The 17,598-nt window shown below is 50.3% G+C and overlaps 1 protein-coding gene across 4 annotated transcripts in view; it reads left to right on the top strand.

Moving 5' to 3' along the window:
• Positions 1-17,598, top strand: part of kmt2d (lysine (K)-specific methyltransferase 2D) — a 42,335-nt gene that overhangs the window by 12,965 nt on the left and 11,772 nt on the right. For all 4 annotated transcript variants that reach the window (XM_046366088.1, XM_046366092.1, XM_046366091.1 and 1 more), the window contains exons 18-35: positions 1,934-2,043; positions 2,153-2,200; positions 2,412-2,600; positions 2,994-3,176; positions 3,454-3,594; positions 3,900-4,030; positions 4,275-4,575; positions 4,781-4,954; positions 5,154-5,462; positions 7,962-8,086; positions 8,315-10,102; positions 10,271-10,438; positions 10,746-10,849; positions 11,037-12,715; positions 12,813-13,024; positions 13,182-13,248; positions 13,433-13,665; positions 14,300-17,497. In XM_046366088.1, coding sequence (XP_046222044.1) covers positions 1,934-2,043; positions 2,153-2,200; positions 2,412-2,600; positions 2,994-3,176; positions 3,454-3,594; positions 3,900-4,030; positions 4,275-4,575; positions 4,781-4,954; positions 5,154-5,462; positions 7,962-8,086; positions 8,315-10,102; positions 10,271-10,438; positions 10,746-10,849; positions 11,037-12,715; positions 12,813-13,024; positions 13,182-13,248; positions 13,433-13,665; positions 14,300-17,497 — 9,160 coding nt within the window. The remainder of the gene's footprint in view (positions 1-1,933; positions 2,044-2,152; positions 2,201-2,411; positions 2,601-2,993; positions 3,177-3,453; positions 3,595-3,899; positions 4,031-4,274; positions 4,576-4,780; positions 4,955-5,153; positions 5,463-7,961; positions 8,087-8,314; positions 10,103-10,270; positions 10,439-10,745; positions 10,850-11,036; positions 12,716-12,812; positions 13,025-13,181; positions 13,249-13,432; positions 13,666-14,299; positions 17,498-17,598) is intronic.

The following is a 17,598-nucleotide window of genomic DNA, read 5'->3' on the forward strand; positions in this document are numbered from 1 at the left end:
CTGTCATCAAGGCGAAAGGTGGCTACTTTGAAGAATCTCAAATAAATTTGTTTGACACTTTTTTTTTGGTTACTACATGAGTCCATGTGTGTTATTTCATAGTTTTGATGTGTTCACCATTATTCTACAATGTAGAACAATAGCTAAAATAAAAACCCTTGAATTAGTCTTTTGACTGATACTGCGTGTATGCATGTATGTACAGTTGAAGTCGGAAGTTTACATGCACTTAGGTAGGAGTCATTAAAACTCGTTTTTCAACCACTCCACAAATTTCTTGTTAACAAACTATAGTTTTGGCAAGTCTGTTGTTTCATGCACAAAGTAGATGTCCTAAGTAATTTTTTCAACAATTGTTTAGACATATTATTTCACTTATAAGGTGTATGTAAACCTCAGACTTCAACTGTATGTATGTACAATTGAAGTCGGAAGTTTACATACACCTTAGCCAAATACATTTAAATTCGGTTTTTCACAATTCCTGACATTTCATCCTAGTGAAAATTCCCTGTCTTAGGTCAGTTAGGTTCACCACTTTATTTTGAGAATGTGAAATGTCAGAATAATAGTAGAGAGAATAATAGATTTATTTCAGCTTGTATTTCTTTCATCACATTCCCAGTGGGTCAGAAGTTTACATACACTCAATTAGTATTTGGAAGCATTGCCTTTAAATTGTTTAACTTTGGTTAAACATTTCGGGTGGCCTTCCAAACGCTTCCCACAATAAGCTGGGTGAATTTTGGCCCATTCCGCCAGACAAAGCTGGTGTAACTGAGTCAGGTTTGTAAGGCCTCCTTGCTCGCACACACTTTTTCAGTTCTGCCCACACATTTTCTATGGGATGAGGTCAGGGCTTTGTGATGGCCACTCCAATACCGTGACTTTGTTGTCCTTAAGCAATTTTGCACAACTTTGGAAGTATTCTTGGGGTCATTGTCCATTTGGAAGACTCATTTGCGACCAAGCTGTAACTTCCTGACTGATGTCTTGAGATGTTGCTTCAATATGTCCACATAATTTTCCCCCCTCATGATGCCATCTATTTTGTGACGTGCTCCAGTCCCTCCCACATCATGATGCTGCCACCCCCGTGCTTCACGGTTGGGATGGTGTTCTTCGGCTTGCAAGCCTCCCCCTTCTTCCTCCAAATATAACGATGGTCATTATGGCCAAACAGTTCTATATTTGTATCATCAGACCAGAGGACAAAAAGTACGATCTTTGTCACCATGTGCAGTTGCAAACCGTAGTCTGGATTTTTAATGGCGGTTTTGGAGCAGTGGCTTCTTCCTTGCTGAGCGGCCTTTCAGGTTATGTCTATATAGGACTCGTTTTACTGTGGATATAGATACTTTTGTACCTGTTTCCTCCAGCATCTTCACAAGGTCCTTTGCTGTTGTTCTGGGATTGATTTGCACTTTTCACACCAAAGTACGTTCATCTCTAGGAGACAGAACGCGTCTCCTTCCTGAGCGGTATGACGGCTGCATGGTCCCATGGTGTTTATACTTGTGTACTATTGTTTGTACAGATGAACGTGGTACCTTCAGGCATTTGGTTCCCAAGGATGATCCAGACTTGTGGAGGTCTACAATTCTGTTTCTGAGGTCATGGCTGATTTATTTAGATAATAATAATTTGCAAATAAATGTAATTTTCAAGATTTTTCTTCTCATTTTGTCTGTCATAGTTGAAGTGTACCTATGATGAAAATGACAGGCCTCTCATCTTTTTAAGTGGGAGAACTTGCTTAATTGGTGGCTGACTAAATACTTTTTTGCACCCACTGTATGTATATTAGGCTGAAGAGAAGAGGACCCAAGACATATCCTTTAGGGACCCCCGTTCTACTGTTTTGGTTGTACCATGTTAATGCTTTGTCCAGAAAGAGCGGTATCTCTTTTATCATGTGTTTCTCTCCATGTAGATGGGTGCACGCAGTTTGTGAGAGTCTGTACACTGAGGACGAGGTGGAGCAAGCTTCTGATGAGGGCTTTGCCTGCACCTCCTGCACTCCCTACGTCCCCAAACCCATAGGTAAGCCTATCAACTTCAAACCAGTGCATTTGATTAGAAGAAAGTGAACACGGTGACGACATGAAATGTGTTCTGTAATTCTCACACTTCCCCCTCGGATTGTCTGCAGTAACAGTGGACACGACCTACATGTCAGCCATGAAGATAAAAGAACCAGGTTGGTTTTTTTTCTCTTTTGAACTGTTTATATGTGAGGACACATGACTTTTTATTTTTCACCTTACACCGACCTCTTGTAGTTTTAACAATCGGCACATTTTTTATGTATCCAAGTAATTGTTGTTTGTTTAGTAGAAATAGCCCTCGCTCGTCAAATGTTTGTGTAGTTTTATCAGTCATCAACCCTCGCTCCTCCCTGTCCCACCCAGAACGTCAGTTCTACCGGTTGGAGGGAGTGTGGCTGACCGAGACGGGCATGTCCCTGCTGCGTAGCATTTCTATGTCTCCCCTACACAAGAGACGTCAGCGGCGTTCCCGCCTGGATATGCTGTGTGGCGACGGAGGGCATGACGGCATTGAGCTACGAGACGGCGAGGGAGACGGGGACGAGGGAAAAGGTGGGTGGACTTTCTGCTGTTCTGTTTCTCTAAGTGACCGGGGTTTCGATAGGAGGAGGATGAAATTGCTCCGTGCCTTGACACTGATCGAAGGTCAGATTTGCCTTTATCCCCTAATGGGTTTCAGGTTCAGATTTGGGGTTGCAAACTGATCCTAGATGTGTGTTTTAAACACCTTCTACCAAAAGTTTTAAATTGATTTAAAAAAAAAAGAAAAAGTTTAAATTTTTGATATGCTTTGAAAGGTGATCTTGGACCTTCTTGATTTATTGATTTGACATGTATTGTTCTTCAAGAGGTGATTCCTTACGTCATGCATGTATTTGTGCACTCACTTTGGTCTGTCACTTCCTCTGCATTGACCATGAATTTATCGCTCTCTTGTTGTTCCAGGCTGTGGGGAGCCCATGGAATGTGAGACAGGAGCCCCTGGTGTAAAACAGGAGCCTCCAGGGAGCCCAGACAGAGAGCTGGGAGCAGAAGGAGGTGGTGAGGGGATGGAGGAGGGCCTCCTCAAAGGAGGAGTAGAGGAGACTGACGAGGGGAAGAAGAGGAAGAGGAAACCCTACAGACCAGGTCAGAGGGTACTCTAACTAGACATATTGGTTAAAATACTATTTGTTTCTTTTGCTACGCTTTAGCCTCGCTTGCCTGGTACAATGGGACTAAAAGAATAGTCCTAAAAGTGCAGGTCTGGCACACCAGACAGTCTCAATCAAACACGGAAAGTATTTGAAAGAAAACGGATACTATTAGAACCCAGGTTGATCCAACAGACCCCTGTAGTGACGACATATCATTTGTCACCGCTCTGTGACGGTCACATTCAAATAAACGTTTATATTTGCCGCAGGGATCGGTGGCTTCATGGTGCGCCAGAGGAAGTGTCACACGCGGATGAAGAAAGGTCTGTTCCCCCATCTGTCTCATCTGGCTGGAGACGGGACAATTACTACAGATGGACGGACGGGAGAGAAACTAGCCCTAGAGGAAGGCAAGTTACAACAGCCACCTGCCGCCATTGTACTGGTCAATCACTGAAATACTCGCATCTGTTGGAGAGAGGTCAAATTCTTCGATGTTTTGTAAAAAATAGAAAAATAAACCTTACACGACCGCTGCAGGAATAAGTTAGTGTTCATGTGCTTTCATGTCTCATGTTCCGGGTTTCAAATGTACATTGTGTCGATGAATGTTTTTATTTGCAACCCAAAACAAAATGTTTTAAAATAATTCCAACTCCTGCTTTCAAAATGTGGATTCTGAACATCTGAAATGACACGTGCTGTTTGTTGACAGGGCCCCACCCAGACACACCTATAGATGGCGCCCCGGAGACTAAGCCAGCTGAGGGAGAGGGGGAGCAGGCCAAGAAACGACGAGGCAGGAAGAAGAGCAAACTGGAGGACATGTTCCCAGCTTACCTGCAGGTACATTCTCTCTCACCACCTCTCACCATGGGCTATTCTAAAGACTTCAGTTAGCAACCTAGAGGAACCCGTTTCCAGGACACAAATTAAGCGCAGTGGAATACAAAGCATGCTCAATTGAGATTCTCCATTTGAAGTTACTTCTCAGTCCAAGGCTAGACTTAAATCTGTGTCTGGGGAAACTAGCCCGTAAGTGTCTAGAGACCAACTCCCTAACATCAGAGTTATCTATCTCTCTGCGCAGGAGGCGTTCTTTGGTAAACAACTGATGGACCTCAGTAAGAAGGCTCTCCTGGTTCCCCCAGGACCGAGGCATCATGGCGCCGTGGGTCTCCTCCGACCTCCACTGCCCCATGCACCTGGGGACAGACCCACCGCACCTGACGCAACGGAGGCCAGGGAGCGAGCGATGGGGTCTGGGATGCACCTGAAGCAGGAGGGGGGTGAAGGATCCCAGGCTCAGGGCGAGGGAGCAGGGTCGTCTTCGTCCGTTAAAGAACCGAGTTCGACGGACCCTCAAGGCTCCGACACGGAGAAGAATGAAGGTAAAGAGATCACGGTGATGCTGAAATGTTGCTGAATAATAAAAGGGATACTTGAAAAGCCTATTGTGCAGGAGCTTATTTTCTTTGGGTGAGAGCTGTGCGTTGGAGTTGCAGGTGTTTAGTTTTGCCATATGCTACCAGTTTGGCCTTGACGGATGCTTTTCCCCACTAGTCTAACATGCCTCCCGCTCGGTCTCTCTCCCAGGTCTTCCTCAGGGCATGGAGAGTCAGGACTCTGAGCAGTTCTTCAGGAAGGTCCTGGGAACGTCAGAGGGGGCCTCTTTAGGAGGGTCGCTACAGAGCAGCATGATGCCCATCCTGGAGGGGGTCAAGGGGGAGATGAACCGCAGTGGTCTGCCACAGAGGAGCCTCCTCACTGGTACAGGCCTAGAAAGCTCACTTTTCATAGGAAGTATAAATGTGGAAATGAGTGTGACCTTAAGACATCTCACTAAGAGAAAGGAGTAGAAAATGTGAACCGCGTGATGATATATGGAGCAATAGTTTGATGTCCTTAAGGAACTGTTAGGCTCATGGTAAAGCAGGACATGTCACTCATACAAGCTGATCCCTTTCAGGGTCACTGCCATCAGCTGGTGTGATGGAGTCCTTCCCTGGACTCTCTCAGTCTCCGTTCTTCGACATGCGGGACCGGGCAGGTCTGTTCAGTCCAGACGGGGGAGAGGAGAGCCCATGGGCAACCCCCTCCACCCCTGCTACACCCTCCACTCCCCCTACCCCCGGTGAGGCAGATGGAGACGGGCTGTCCTATAACCAGCGCAGCCTCCAGCGCTGGGAGAAGGACGAGGAGCTAAGAGAAATGTCCACCATCTCCCCTGTACTCTACGCAAACACAAACTTCCCCACTCTCAGACGGGACTACCCAGGTGAGTGGATGGAGGGAGATCTTAGTTAAAATGAATAAGTGGCCTTTTCTAATTTTTAGGTTTGCTCTGGATGAGATGGTGCTTCCAAAGTTCTAATGAAATCAAATAAAAAATGATCTCTGAAAATTAACCAAATATCAAATGTTTTGACAGCAGTTTACCGGAATATACAGTACCAGTCAAAAGTTTGGACACCTACTCATTCAACGTTTTTTCTTAATGTTTTACTATTTTCTACAGTGAAGAATAATAGTGACGACATCAAAACGATGAAAGAAGGCAGATGGAATCATGTAGTAACCAAAAAAGTGTTACAAAAAAAATCGAAATATATTTTAGATTCTTCAAAGTAGCCACCCGTTGCCTTGATGACAGCTTTGCACACTCTTGGCATTCTCTCAACCAGCTTCATGAGGAATGCTTTTACAATAGTCTTGAAGGACTTCTCACATACGCTGAGCACTTGTTGGCTGCTTTTCCTTCACTGTGCGGTGCAACTCATCTCAAACCATCTCAATTGGGTTGTGGTCAGGTGATTGTGGAGGCCAGGTTATCTGATCCATCACTCTCCTTCTTGGTCAAATAGCCCTTACACAGCCTGGAGGTGTGTTGGGTCATTGTGCTGTTGAAAAACAAATGCTAGTCCACTAAGCGCAAACCAGTAGGATAGCGTATCGCTGCTGAATGCTGTGGTAGCCATGCTGGTTAAGTGTGCCTTGAATTCTAAATAAATCACAGACCGTATCACCAGCAAAGCACCATCACACCACTTCGTCCATGCTTTATACGGAGACCATCTGTTCACCTCTGTGTCTCATAAAGACACAGCGGTTGGAACAATTGCTCATGTTTCTTGGCCCAAGCAAGTCTCTTCTTATTATTGGTGTCCTTTATTAGTGGTTTCTTTTCAGCAATTTGACCATAAAGGCCTGATTCACACAGTCTCCTCTGAACAGTTGATGTTGAGATGTGTCTGTTACTTGAACTCTGTTAAACATTTATTTGGCCTGCAATTTCTGAGGCTGGTAACTCTAATGAACTTGTCCTCTGCAGCAGAGGTAACTCTGGGCCTTCCTTTCCCGTGCTTGATGGCTTTTGCGACTGCACTTGAAGAATGTTCTTGAAATTTTCTGTATTGACTGACCTTCATGTCTTAATGGTCTGTTGTTTCTCTTTGCTTGTTTGAGCTGTTCTTGCCATAATATGGACTTGGTCTTTTAGCAAATAGGGCTATCGTCTGTATACCATCCCTACCATGTCAACACAACTGATTTGGCTCAAACGCATCAAGAAGGAAAGAAATTCCACAGATGAACTTTTAACAAGGCAGACCAGTTAATTGAAATGCATTCCAGGTGATTACCTCATGAAGCCGGTTGAGAGAATCGAATCAAATCAAATAAGATTTATATAGCCCTTTGTACATCAGCTGATATCTCAAAGTGCTGTACAGAAACCCAGCCTAAAACCCCAAACAGCAAGCAATGCAGGTGTAGAAGCACGGTGGCTAGGAAAAACTCCCAAAACCTAGGAAGAAACCTAGAGAGGAACCAGGCTATGTGGGGTGGCCAGTCCTCTTCTGGCTGTGCCGGGTGGCGGTTATAACAGAACATAGCCAAGATGTTCAAATGTTCATAAATGACCAGCATGGTCGAATAATAATAAGGGAGAACAGTTGAAACTGTAGCAGCAGCACGGTCAGGTGGACTGGGGACCGCAAGGAGTCATCATGTCAGGTAGTCCTGGGGCATGGTCCTAGGTCTCAGGTCCTCCGAGAGAGAGAAAGAAAGAGAGAATGAGAGAGAGCATATATGGGGTGGCCAGTCCTCTTCTGGCTGTGCCGGGTGGACATTATAACAGAACATGGCCAAGATGTTTAAATGTTCATAAATGACCAGTATGGTCGAATAATAATAATAAGGCAGAACAGTTGAAACTGGAGCAGCAGCATGGCCAGGTGGACTGGGGACAGCAAGGAGTCATCATGTCAGGTAGTCCTGGGGCATGGTCCTAGGGCTCAGGTCCTCCGAGAGAGAGAAAGAATGAGAGAATTAGAGAATGCACACTTAGATTCACACAGGACACCGAATAGGACAGGAGAAGTACTCCAGATATAACAAACTGACCCTAGCCCCCCGACACATAAACTACTGCAGCATAAATACTGGAGGCTGAGACAGGAGGGGTCAGGAGACACTGTGGCCCCATCTGAGGACATCCCCGGACGGGGCCAAACAATGCCAAGAATGCCAAGAGTGTGCAAAGCTGTCATCAAGGCAAAGGGTGGCTACTTTGAAGAATCTCAAATAAAAAAAAATATTTGATTTGTTAAACATTTTTGGTTACTACATGATTCCATATGTGTTATTTCATAGTTTTATTCTACAACATAGAAAATTCTTTAAAAAAATAAACGCCCTTGAATGAGTAGGTGTGTCCAAACTTTTGATTGATCCTGTATATAATGTAAGTTGTGATCCTCTCTCTTCTCTCTGACAGACTGGTCCAGTCGCTGTAAACAGATCATGAAGATCTGGAGGAAGGTTTCAGCTGCAGACAAGGTTCCTTTTCTGCAAAAGGCCAAAGACAACAGAGCAGCTCAGCGGATCAACAAGGCACAGAAGGTGGGAGTTTAGGCCAGATAATTGATTCATAGGGCCAGCTTCCTTGATCCAGATCAAACCCACGCCTGAACTAAAAAAATCTGTTTGGAATTTCCAATGACAATGCTTTTAATGCACTTCAAGACTTAATCTGGGTCCAGGAAACCAGCTCAAAGCATACGTTTGTCACTGTAAGGATGTCTACATACAGTCTCCTTGCCTTTCTTAACTGTCTCTTCTCTTATACAGCAGGCAGAGAGCCAGGTGTGTCGGCCCATCAAGACAGAGGATGATGGTAGTGTTCGGGTCAAAGGGGAACGTCCAAGCCTGCACCTCCAGATCCCGCCACCCTCAGGTTCTGTCTCCAACCCCTCCCAGCCCAGCTCGGCAGAGAGCCCCTTCCCCTTCCACCCCGACTCGGGTTCCTCTTCGGTTTTCTTCCCCGACGGTCCTCTCAAGACCCCAAGCTCGGCATCGGCAGATATGAGGACAGATCCCTTTGCCAAGCAGCCTCCCCAGTCCCCCCACCCCTCTCACCACTCCCACCCCTCCACCCCATACTCCTCCCACCAGGCCGCCTCCAGCCCCATGCAGGGCCAGGCCTCTTCCTCAGGTTACCTCCATCCTGTCCCGCAGGGCCCTCTTCAGGGACGGCCGGCCAGCCTCGGCCCCTTCGACATGCACCCAGGGACCCCCCGGCGGGCCCAGCAGGTGGACCCATTTTTCAGGCCACAACAACAGATCCAGTGTCACCTGCCCCAGTCACAGCAGGGCTCTCAGGAGCACCTAGGCCCCCCAGAAAGCCCTCGGTCCAGGGGTGGAGGGCCTGGGGACTCCCCTCTCTTCTCCCCGCCCCACACCACCCACTATGGAGACCCGTTTCGAGGCCAGCAGCAAGGGATGGGGCGTCCAGAATACGGTTCCTCCCCCTCCCATGTGTCCTCACCTGCCGGGATGGGACAGTACAGGGCTGATATGAGTGGGGGACCCTCTCCCCGCTCCTCCTCCACGGGCCGCCAGGACCTGAGTAACACGGGCTCCCCTGCAGGGATGCTGGACTCTGGGGATGGCTTGTTCAAGGCTCCCATGACGCCCCGGATGCACCAAGGGGACAGCGGGGTGGTACTCCACCCTGGAGCCTCACCCAACCACCACTCTGAGGGATACCGCCAGTCCCCCTCTACCCCGTTTCAGGACCCCTATGCCCAGCCTCCTCTCACCCCCAGACCCCAGTCTGGGGATAGCTGCTCCCCCCTCCCCCAGAGGCATCCCCAGGCCCAACAGGAGTCCTGCCCCAGGGTCCCCTCCAGCCCCCAGTCCCAAGGCAGCTCTCAGTCTCCCCTCACTCCTGGAGCCCTCTCCAATGATGCATTCTCTGTCCAGTCCCCGGCATCCAACTCGCGCTTCCAGTCGCCTGACCCCTACTCCCAGCCGCCCTCGCGCCCCCAGTCCAGGGACCCCTTTTCTGCTTTGCACAAGCCCCCCCGGCCCACCTCCGCTGTTCCAGAGGGCACCCCAAGCTACAGAGGCTCACCTCACCCCAACCAGTCTCCTTCACTCCCCCCGTCCTCCACCCCTGTCGGGGACCCTCTCTCTGGGAAGCCCTCTGGGCCGCCTGGGTTCAGCCGGGGCCCCAACATGGCCTATCAGATGGCCCAGCAGCAACAGCAACAACTCCTCCAACAGCAGCAGCAGCAACAACAACAACAACAACAGCAGCAGCTTCAGCAGCAGCAGCAACAACAACAGCAGCAGCTTCAGCAGCAGCAGCAGCAACAACAGCAGCTGCTTCAGCAGCAGCAGCAGCAACAACAACAGCAGCAACAACAACAGCAGCAACAGCCCCAGGCTCAGGTCATGGGTTCCAACTTCCACTCCAGGATGCCCCCCCAGCAGGACCCCACAGCCCCCCAACCCCCGGATGCACCTCAAACCCAGGGGACTATGTCAGGCGCCCAGGAGATGCCTGACATGTCAATGGTTCAGGATCCTTCACTACTGGACCTCAGCCCCTCTGAGCTGGAGAAGCAGAGACAGGTATATGTTCTATTTGCTTTAACTAGGATCTCATTTATTCCACTATGACTATGGGGCTAATCTTTTAAGAGTCCTTCAACATCACAAGATAAATTATTGTCCCTTATTGTCATTCTTAGGCCTGATATAACCCCTGACTGGTGTTTCTTCTTCTTCTTCCTCTGATAGCGACAGAAACTGAGGGAGTTGTTGATCCGACAGCAGATGCAGCGAAACTCAATCCGGCAAGAGAAAGAGGCTGCAGCAGCCAGCAGTGCTGCCCCCTGTTGGCCTGGAGGTGACATGGCAGCCTATCAGCAAGACAAAGCCCGCCGTGCTCCACCACCCTACCCACAGGTACGCTATAATATGTCGAACAACATGTCCGACATCAACTCGCATCAACTTGGGTCAGGCTCAAAATGTTTTGAATCTGAGTGGACCTGGGGAGGTACTACTTAAACCTGTACAATAAGAACACATTTTTGTTTTCCATTTCAAAAATGTTTTCTACGTTTTGCCCTACTGAATATGACCGTGGTAATGTCTCCGTTTGGCTGGTGATTCTCAGCGGTTTCTTAGTATTTTATTTGAATTGCCCTTGAGGGGATTGATAAAGTTGTAATTGATTTGAATAGTAGGCCCTTGTTGTTTGTCCCAATAGGACCGTGCTGCTGCTGGAGCCCAGGCAACATTGGCGGGGAAGATGGATGGTGGCCGCCTGCCACTCCCAGGAACCCCTGCCATGATGGACCCCAACCAGCTCAGGTATACACTCAAATCTCTCCTTTCTCTTCCGTCTGTGTTTTCTCTTTCTTAAATGCACTCACAGCTGCTGTACATTGAAATAAATACCATCAGGAATGATTTCAGCCAAGATAACCTTTTTGTGCACATCGCTTTCTCACTAGCTTCCGGTACGTTTTGACATTTTGTCTGTATTTGTCTTTTGTAGACAACCAGGGCCCCCCAACCCCCAGGGCATGTATGGTCGACCTCCTTTCCCTGGCCAGTGGCAGCAGAGCCCGGGTCCCCGTCGGTTCCCCCAGCCTGGCATAGAGGGTGTGGGCCCCAGGCACAACCTCAACTCCCCCCTCAACATGCAGCCCGGCATGGACCCCGGAGGACCCCCACCACAGTTCATTGAGCTGAGGCACAACTCTCAGAGGCTGCCCCTAGGGACCCAGTTTCTCCAACGTGGGCCCCAGCAACGGCCACGTCTATATATCCCCCAGCAGCAGGAAATGGCCCCCGGACAGTTTATTCATCATCCAATGCCTCAGGGTATGGACTCTCAGACAGAGGGGGTTAGAGATTCACGGCTGGGGCTACAGCAGGGTGGTATGAGTCTATTACTGCCACAGCAGAGCACTGGCCCCTCACAGCAGCAACCCCATCTCCAGCCCCACACAGGCACTTCCCAGACCGCTAACGCTCCCAGTTCTCACTCTGGGCAGCACCAGCCTTCCCAGGACTCCACAGAGTCCCAGGCTGGAGCTTCAGGGGACCCTAATGTTGATCTCCCCGAGCCCGACCTGGAGGATCCGTTTGCCCCCAAAAGGCTAGGGAATGCCCCCGGGGATGGAGGAATGGAAGATGAGGATGACCTGGCTCTAGATCTAGACCCTGATAAGGGTGACGACGACCTGGGTAACCTTGACAACCTGGAAACCACAGATCCGCACCTAGACGACTTACTCAACAGTGACGAGTTTGACCTGCTGGCTTATACAGACCCTGAGCTGGACCAAGGGGACCCCAAGGATGTGTTCTCGGACCAGCTGCGGTTGGTGGAAGCAGAGGGTGAAACACCAGGTACCTCTGGAGCTCAGGACATCAAAGTGGAACAGAAACCAAAAGTGGAGGAAAACCCCATCTCAAATACAGGGTGCTCCACGTTGTCCACAACACCCCATCCCTCCTCGGAGTCTGCCGACACCTCCAGGATCAAGCTGGAGCCAGGCCAAGCGGTGGTGAAGGATGAGATGGGAGAAGCAGTCTCCATGCTCCTTCAAACAAACAAATCCTCCACTCAGTCAGAGAACCAGGGTGCCTCTCTGAGCTCTGTGCGGTTAGGGGGGCTCCCATACCCTCTTCCTGGTCAGGCTGACTCCTTATCCTCTCTGGGGGAGGACCCTTTAGGGCTGCCCGATGGAGGGGGACAGCACTCCCCAGCCGTGGATCTAGACAAAGTCGAGAGCTCTCTGGAAGCCAGCGAGCTTCCCTTGCTGATCCAGGACCTGCTGGAGCACGAGAAGAAGGAGCTCCAGAAACAGCAGCAACAGCAGCAGCTCAGCTCCCTCCACCAGGGGGCAATGAGGGCTCACATGGGCGGCCATCCCAACCACCAGGGCGGTCCTGGACATATCATGCTGACCCAGCACCACCGCCCCCAACCCCAGAGTATGATGGGACAGCCAGGTATGGTGCCACGCCCTCCACACCTCCTGCAGCAGCAAAGGATCATGGGACAACCTGGGATGACGCCACAGCACATGGCTGCCATGGCTCAGCAACAAGGCATGATGAGGATGGGGCATCCTGGGGGAATTCACCCAGGACTCAACCCACAGCAGCAGCAACAACAACAGATTAAACAGTCAACTCTGGCTGATAACTTCTTCCCTGATAAAGGTAAATAAATGAGTTCTCATGATTGTTTGATCTTGTTTGAATCATCACGTTTTCCTTTAATACATTTTCCCCGGTGTTTCTGCTTGCTCCGTCACAGATCTAGACAAGTTTGTGACTGACGACGTCATGGATCCCATCGCCAAGGCAAAGATGGTGGCACTGAAGGGCATCAAGAGAGTGTTGGCACAGGACCCAATGGGGGTACCCTCTGGAATCAACAGACAACAGGTCTCTCTGTTGGCCCAGAGACTAGCGTCGGCACCGGGAACAGGAGATCCACAGGGTCAACTCGCATCTGGCCCATCTAAGGTACGGTGTCTCACTTGTCCAAACATAACCAGGACAATATAATGTGTTCATAATATTCATCCTGTAAAGCCGATCATTTGCTGTGGGATCCTCAAAACACAATCACTCCTGTCTGTTTATCTGATTTATGTATTTTGACAACTTCTTTTATTTTTAGGAAGGGGAATGCAGTGACACAACACAATCGAGACCCAACCCTCCCCAGTTTGTACAAGGGATCATCAGTAAGTTCTACAAATTGTTCCAGCGTTATAATACTTACATATATTTGTTAGTTGATGTATTCCAGTTGTTTTCCCAAACCTCCATTTGAGTTACCCCCAGCCATTGTACATATTTGATGTATTCCAATATAAGCACACCTGATTTGAATTGGTCAACGAATCACCCCCCTGTTCTACCTACCAGATGATGCAGAGCAGCATCAGTATGAAGAGTGGCTCCTGCACACCCAGCAGCTGCTGCAGATGCAGCTCAAGTTCCTGGAGGAGCAGATCGGAGCTCACCGCAAGTCCCGCAAGGCTCTGTGTGCCAAGCAGCGCACTGCCAAAAAGGCAGGCCGTGATTTCGCCGAGGCTGACGCAGAGAAACTCAAATTGGTCACAGAGGAGCAGGGCAAGATCCAGAAACAACTGGACCAGGTGGGGAAGACTCTCTGAAAATCTTTACCCCCATCCACCCATCCACCCACCCATCATCATGCTTTCCTGTCTTAATGAAATTGTCCAGTGTGAAATCTCACTTTTAAAAGTTCATATTTTGTTAACTCATAAACAAATAGTGTTGTTGACTCGTCGTGTATTTGTGCCCAAAGCATATAATTGCAGAGAAAAAACGTGTGAAAACCCCACCCCAGACTTAAACTGTTGCTATTTCCTCATGGAGGATGATGTCATCCTCCCGAGTAAGATGAGCTGGCCAATCAGCGGTCTACTCATATACATATTTTTAGTGACCAGTATACACTCACACATGCTGTTGTTGGTACGCCCATGCCTTTCCTACACAGAAAAGCTGCTTTTTAAAGGGAAACGTCAACATTTTTCAATTTGCACTGTTTTCACATATGTTGAGGTTGGGTTGGGATGGTGCTGTAGATAATAAATATGAATTTGCAGAATTGTGATATTTTCCATTAACATAATTATCCATTTTTGGAAGGAAAACTATTTCACCCATATTTCTAATTCTAAGTCATATTTGATAGAAATCTGGAAACACGGGACAGTTACTTTAATATTGGCTCCTGTTAACACATCTCTTGTTGCGTTTCAGGTGCGAAAGCAGCAGAAGGAACACACCAACCTGATTGCAGAGTACAGGAGCAAGCAGCAGCAGCACCAGCAGGGCTCTAGTCTCCTGGCCCCAGGGCCCTCCACCCAGGGGACCCACTTGCTCTCCAAGATGCCCGGGCAGATGATGATGGGTCAGCAAGGAGGTATACCCGTCAGAATTCCCCCACAGGGGCAGTCTTTCCTAGGAGGAGGCCAGCACCCTGGAGCTCTGGGAGTCAGATCCCCTGGTCCTCCTGGTGGTCCTCCTGCAGGATTCTTCCCCCAGGGTCCAGGAGGAGTCCAAGGGGCAGACCAAAGACTTCTCCAGGAGAGACAACACAGGATGCAGATGATCCAGAAACTACAACAGCAGCAGCAGCAACAACAGGCGATGATGCAAGGCCAGCAGCCCATGCCACATCCAGGTGTCCAACCAGGTATGTTGCCACATCCAGGTGTCCAACCAGGTATGTTGCCACATCCAGGTGTCCAACCAGGTATGTTGCCACAGCCAAGCGTCATGGGTAACTCTCTGATTAGTCAACAACAACCAAACCTCCAACAGGGAATTATGCCCAACCAGGCCATGGTGCCCCAGGGTATGGTACCAGGGCAGGCTGTGGCCCAGCCAGCTCAGACCCTGATGGGAGGGCAACCTATGAACCAGCCTCCAGGCATGATGGTTGCTCAACCAGGCATACAGCAGCAACAGAGGCCTCAGGTCCTAATGGGCCAGCAGGGAGTTGTGGGACCCCCTCAGCACCATGGACTCAGAGGACCCGGCCAGGCCCAGCTCACACCTCAACAACAACAAATCCTGGCCCAGCGCATGTTGGCGCAACAGAAGCTACAGCAGCAGCAAGTGGCACAACAACAGCTCAGGCAACCACCACCACAGGGCTTCATCAGCCAACCCAACCAGTCTCACGACTCCCAGGGAGGACTCTCTCAACCTGCTACCCCAGGTCAGATGGGATCTTCTCCCGCTTCAGCAGGGGGGAGCACACGGGTCACCCCGCAACCAACTGAGGGGCTACAGCAGGGGGAGAGTGGAATCCTTAGTCCTAGCTCCAGGACATCTCCACAGCAGGGTGGACCTGGACCTTTAACCCCTGGCCAGATGACCCAAGCAGGGGCTTCTGGAGAGCAACAGGCGGTAGTGGGACAACAACAACAGCAGCAATACATGGCCCAGCAGCAGCAACAGGCACCACAACAACCTCTTCAAAATGCTCAAGCTGGACATCAACAGCAAGCAGGTTACCAACAGGCTGGCATGCACCCCCAAGTACAACAGCAGCAATCACAGCAGCAACAGCAGCTTCAACAGCAACTCTCTCTACAGCGACAGAGTTCCCTCAATGCTGATCCCTCAAAGTCTGGTTTGGTTACCGTCAAGCAAGAAGGACAGCAGATGTGTTACATGGCACAACAACAGCAGCAGCAACAACAACAGCAACAACAACAACAACAACAACAGCAGCAACAACAACAACAACAGAATCTTATGCAGCAAGCCCAAGACCCCATTAGACAACATGACAATATGGGCCAGATGCAAAATGTGATGGGTCAACAGAACCACCCTGGTCAGCCTCAGCCCGTCCCTGGTATGCCAGGCCACCCTAGTCCCCAGCAACAGGCCCTCATGGCCCAGCAGCAGAAGCAGCAGGCCATGATGGGCATGCTTAGAGCCCAGCAGCAGGGCATGATGCCTGGCCAGAGGCCTGGGGGTCCACCTGGTCAGATACGCACCCCAGTCAACATCCAGACTATCATAGCCCAGAACCCCCAGCTCCGACACCTCACCCCCAACCAGCAGATACAGCACATCCAGGCCATGATCCAACAGCGCCAGCTCCAACAGCAGCAGCAGCAGCAACAACAACAGGGCCAGATGCTGAGGCTCCAGGTGGGTCAAGGACAGCCAGGCCAGATGAGGCCCCAGGGGCCACTAGGACCGGGGCAGCAGGTGGGACAGGTCCAGAGGATGCCTGGCGGTCTGGAAGCTCAGCAGCAGCAGATGCACTATGGAGGAGCTCTTGGGAAACCAGGGGGAGTGGGCTCCCCGCTACAACCAGGAATGATGGGCCCCGGCCAACCACCGGGCGTGGTGACTCCTCAGATGCAGCAGCAAGGGATCACAGGACCTGTAGTCCAACAGCAGCAGCCAGGAGCCTCGCCTCAGTATGCACTGAGTGTCCAACAGCAGCAGATGATGATACAGCAACAACAGGCCCAGCAACACCAGATGATGAGAGGCCAGGTACCCATGGCTCGCTCCCCCATGGGGCAGATACGTGGTGGGCCCCCCCAGGGCCGCCTCATAAGGCCCATGTCTCCCCGCCAACCGTTGGCCAACTCCCCTGGTGACCCACAGCGCCACTCCATGGCACAGGCGATGGGAATGCGTCAACCCAACCAAGTCATGCAACAACAGCAACAACCACAGATCCACATGGCTCAACAACGCTTCCAGGGATCTCCCTCCCACGCAGGCTCCCCTGGAGGATCCTCAGTGCAGAAACAGGAAGCAGGCATGAGCCCAGCTACCCCAGGAACGCCGCACTCCACCCACGTTGCCTCTCCGTCTGTAACTGACGGGGCAGCTGGGAAAGGTAGTCCTTACAGTCAGATCAAGGCGTCTCCTCTCAGGTCACCTGGAGCATCCAAGAGTCCCCTGGACTACCCTGGGCTTAAGGCGGGAAGTGGCGACCCAACCCATGGCCAAGTCCCTCCGAATGGGCCTTCGCCTCAGAAGGGTGAGAGTGGACAGCAGGGCCAGCAGCATCCACAACAGGACTCAGAGAGCCAGGGTGGTCCTCAATCTCCACCAGGCTCCAGAGAGGGTGCTCTGTGTAAAATGACCCTACAGAACATCAAACAGGAGCCCAGAGAGGTGACTTGTGATGGAGAAGGTGGTGGTGGTCCTCACTCCGGGGCCATCAAGAGGGAGGTGACTGGGGAGCCGGTTGGAGGGTTTGGTAACACTGGTCCTGGACCAGGTGGGGACCCCGGAGCTCAAGCCCCCAGGACTGAGACAGGACAACAGTTGCTGCAGAAGCTCCTGAGGACCAAGAACCTGCAGCTGGCAGCTCAGAGGCCATCTGACGGCATCCACAACGAGATCAACGGACACATCAACAGCAAGCTGGCCATGCTGGAGCAGAAACTACAGGGGACTCCACGCAACATGGAGGTGAGTCAGATATATCCTATCCGTTATGACTGTTCTCATTTTTGCAAGGTAGTAAGTAGGTACTAGTCATAGAAATATACTTAGATTGTCATATTTTCATG

Source organism: Oncorhynchus gorbuscha, linkage group LG10, assembly GCF_021184085.1.
Source record: "Oncorhynchus gorbuscha isolate QuinsamMale2020 ecotype Even-year linkage group LG10, OgorEven_v1.0, whole genome shotgun sequence".
Taxonomy (NCBI): Eukaryota; Metazoa; Chordata; class Actinopteri; order Salmoniformes; family Salmonidae; genus Oncorhynchus; species Oncorhynchus gorbuscha.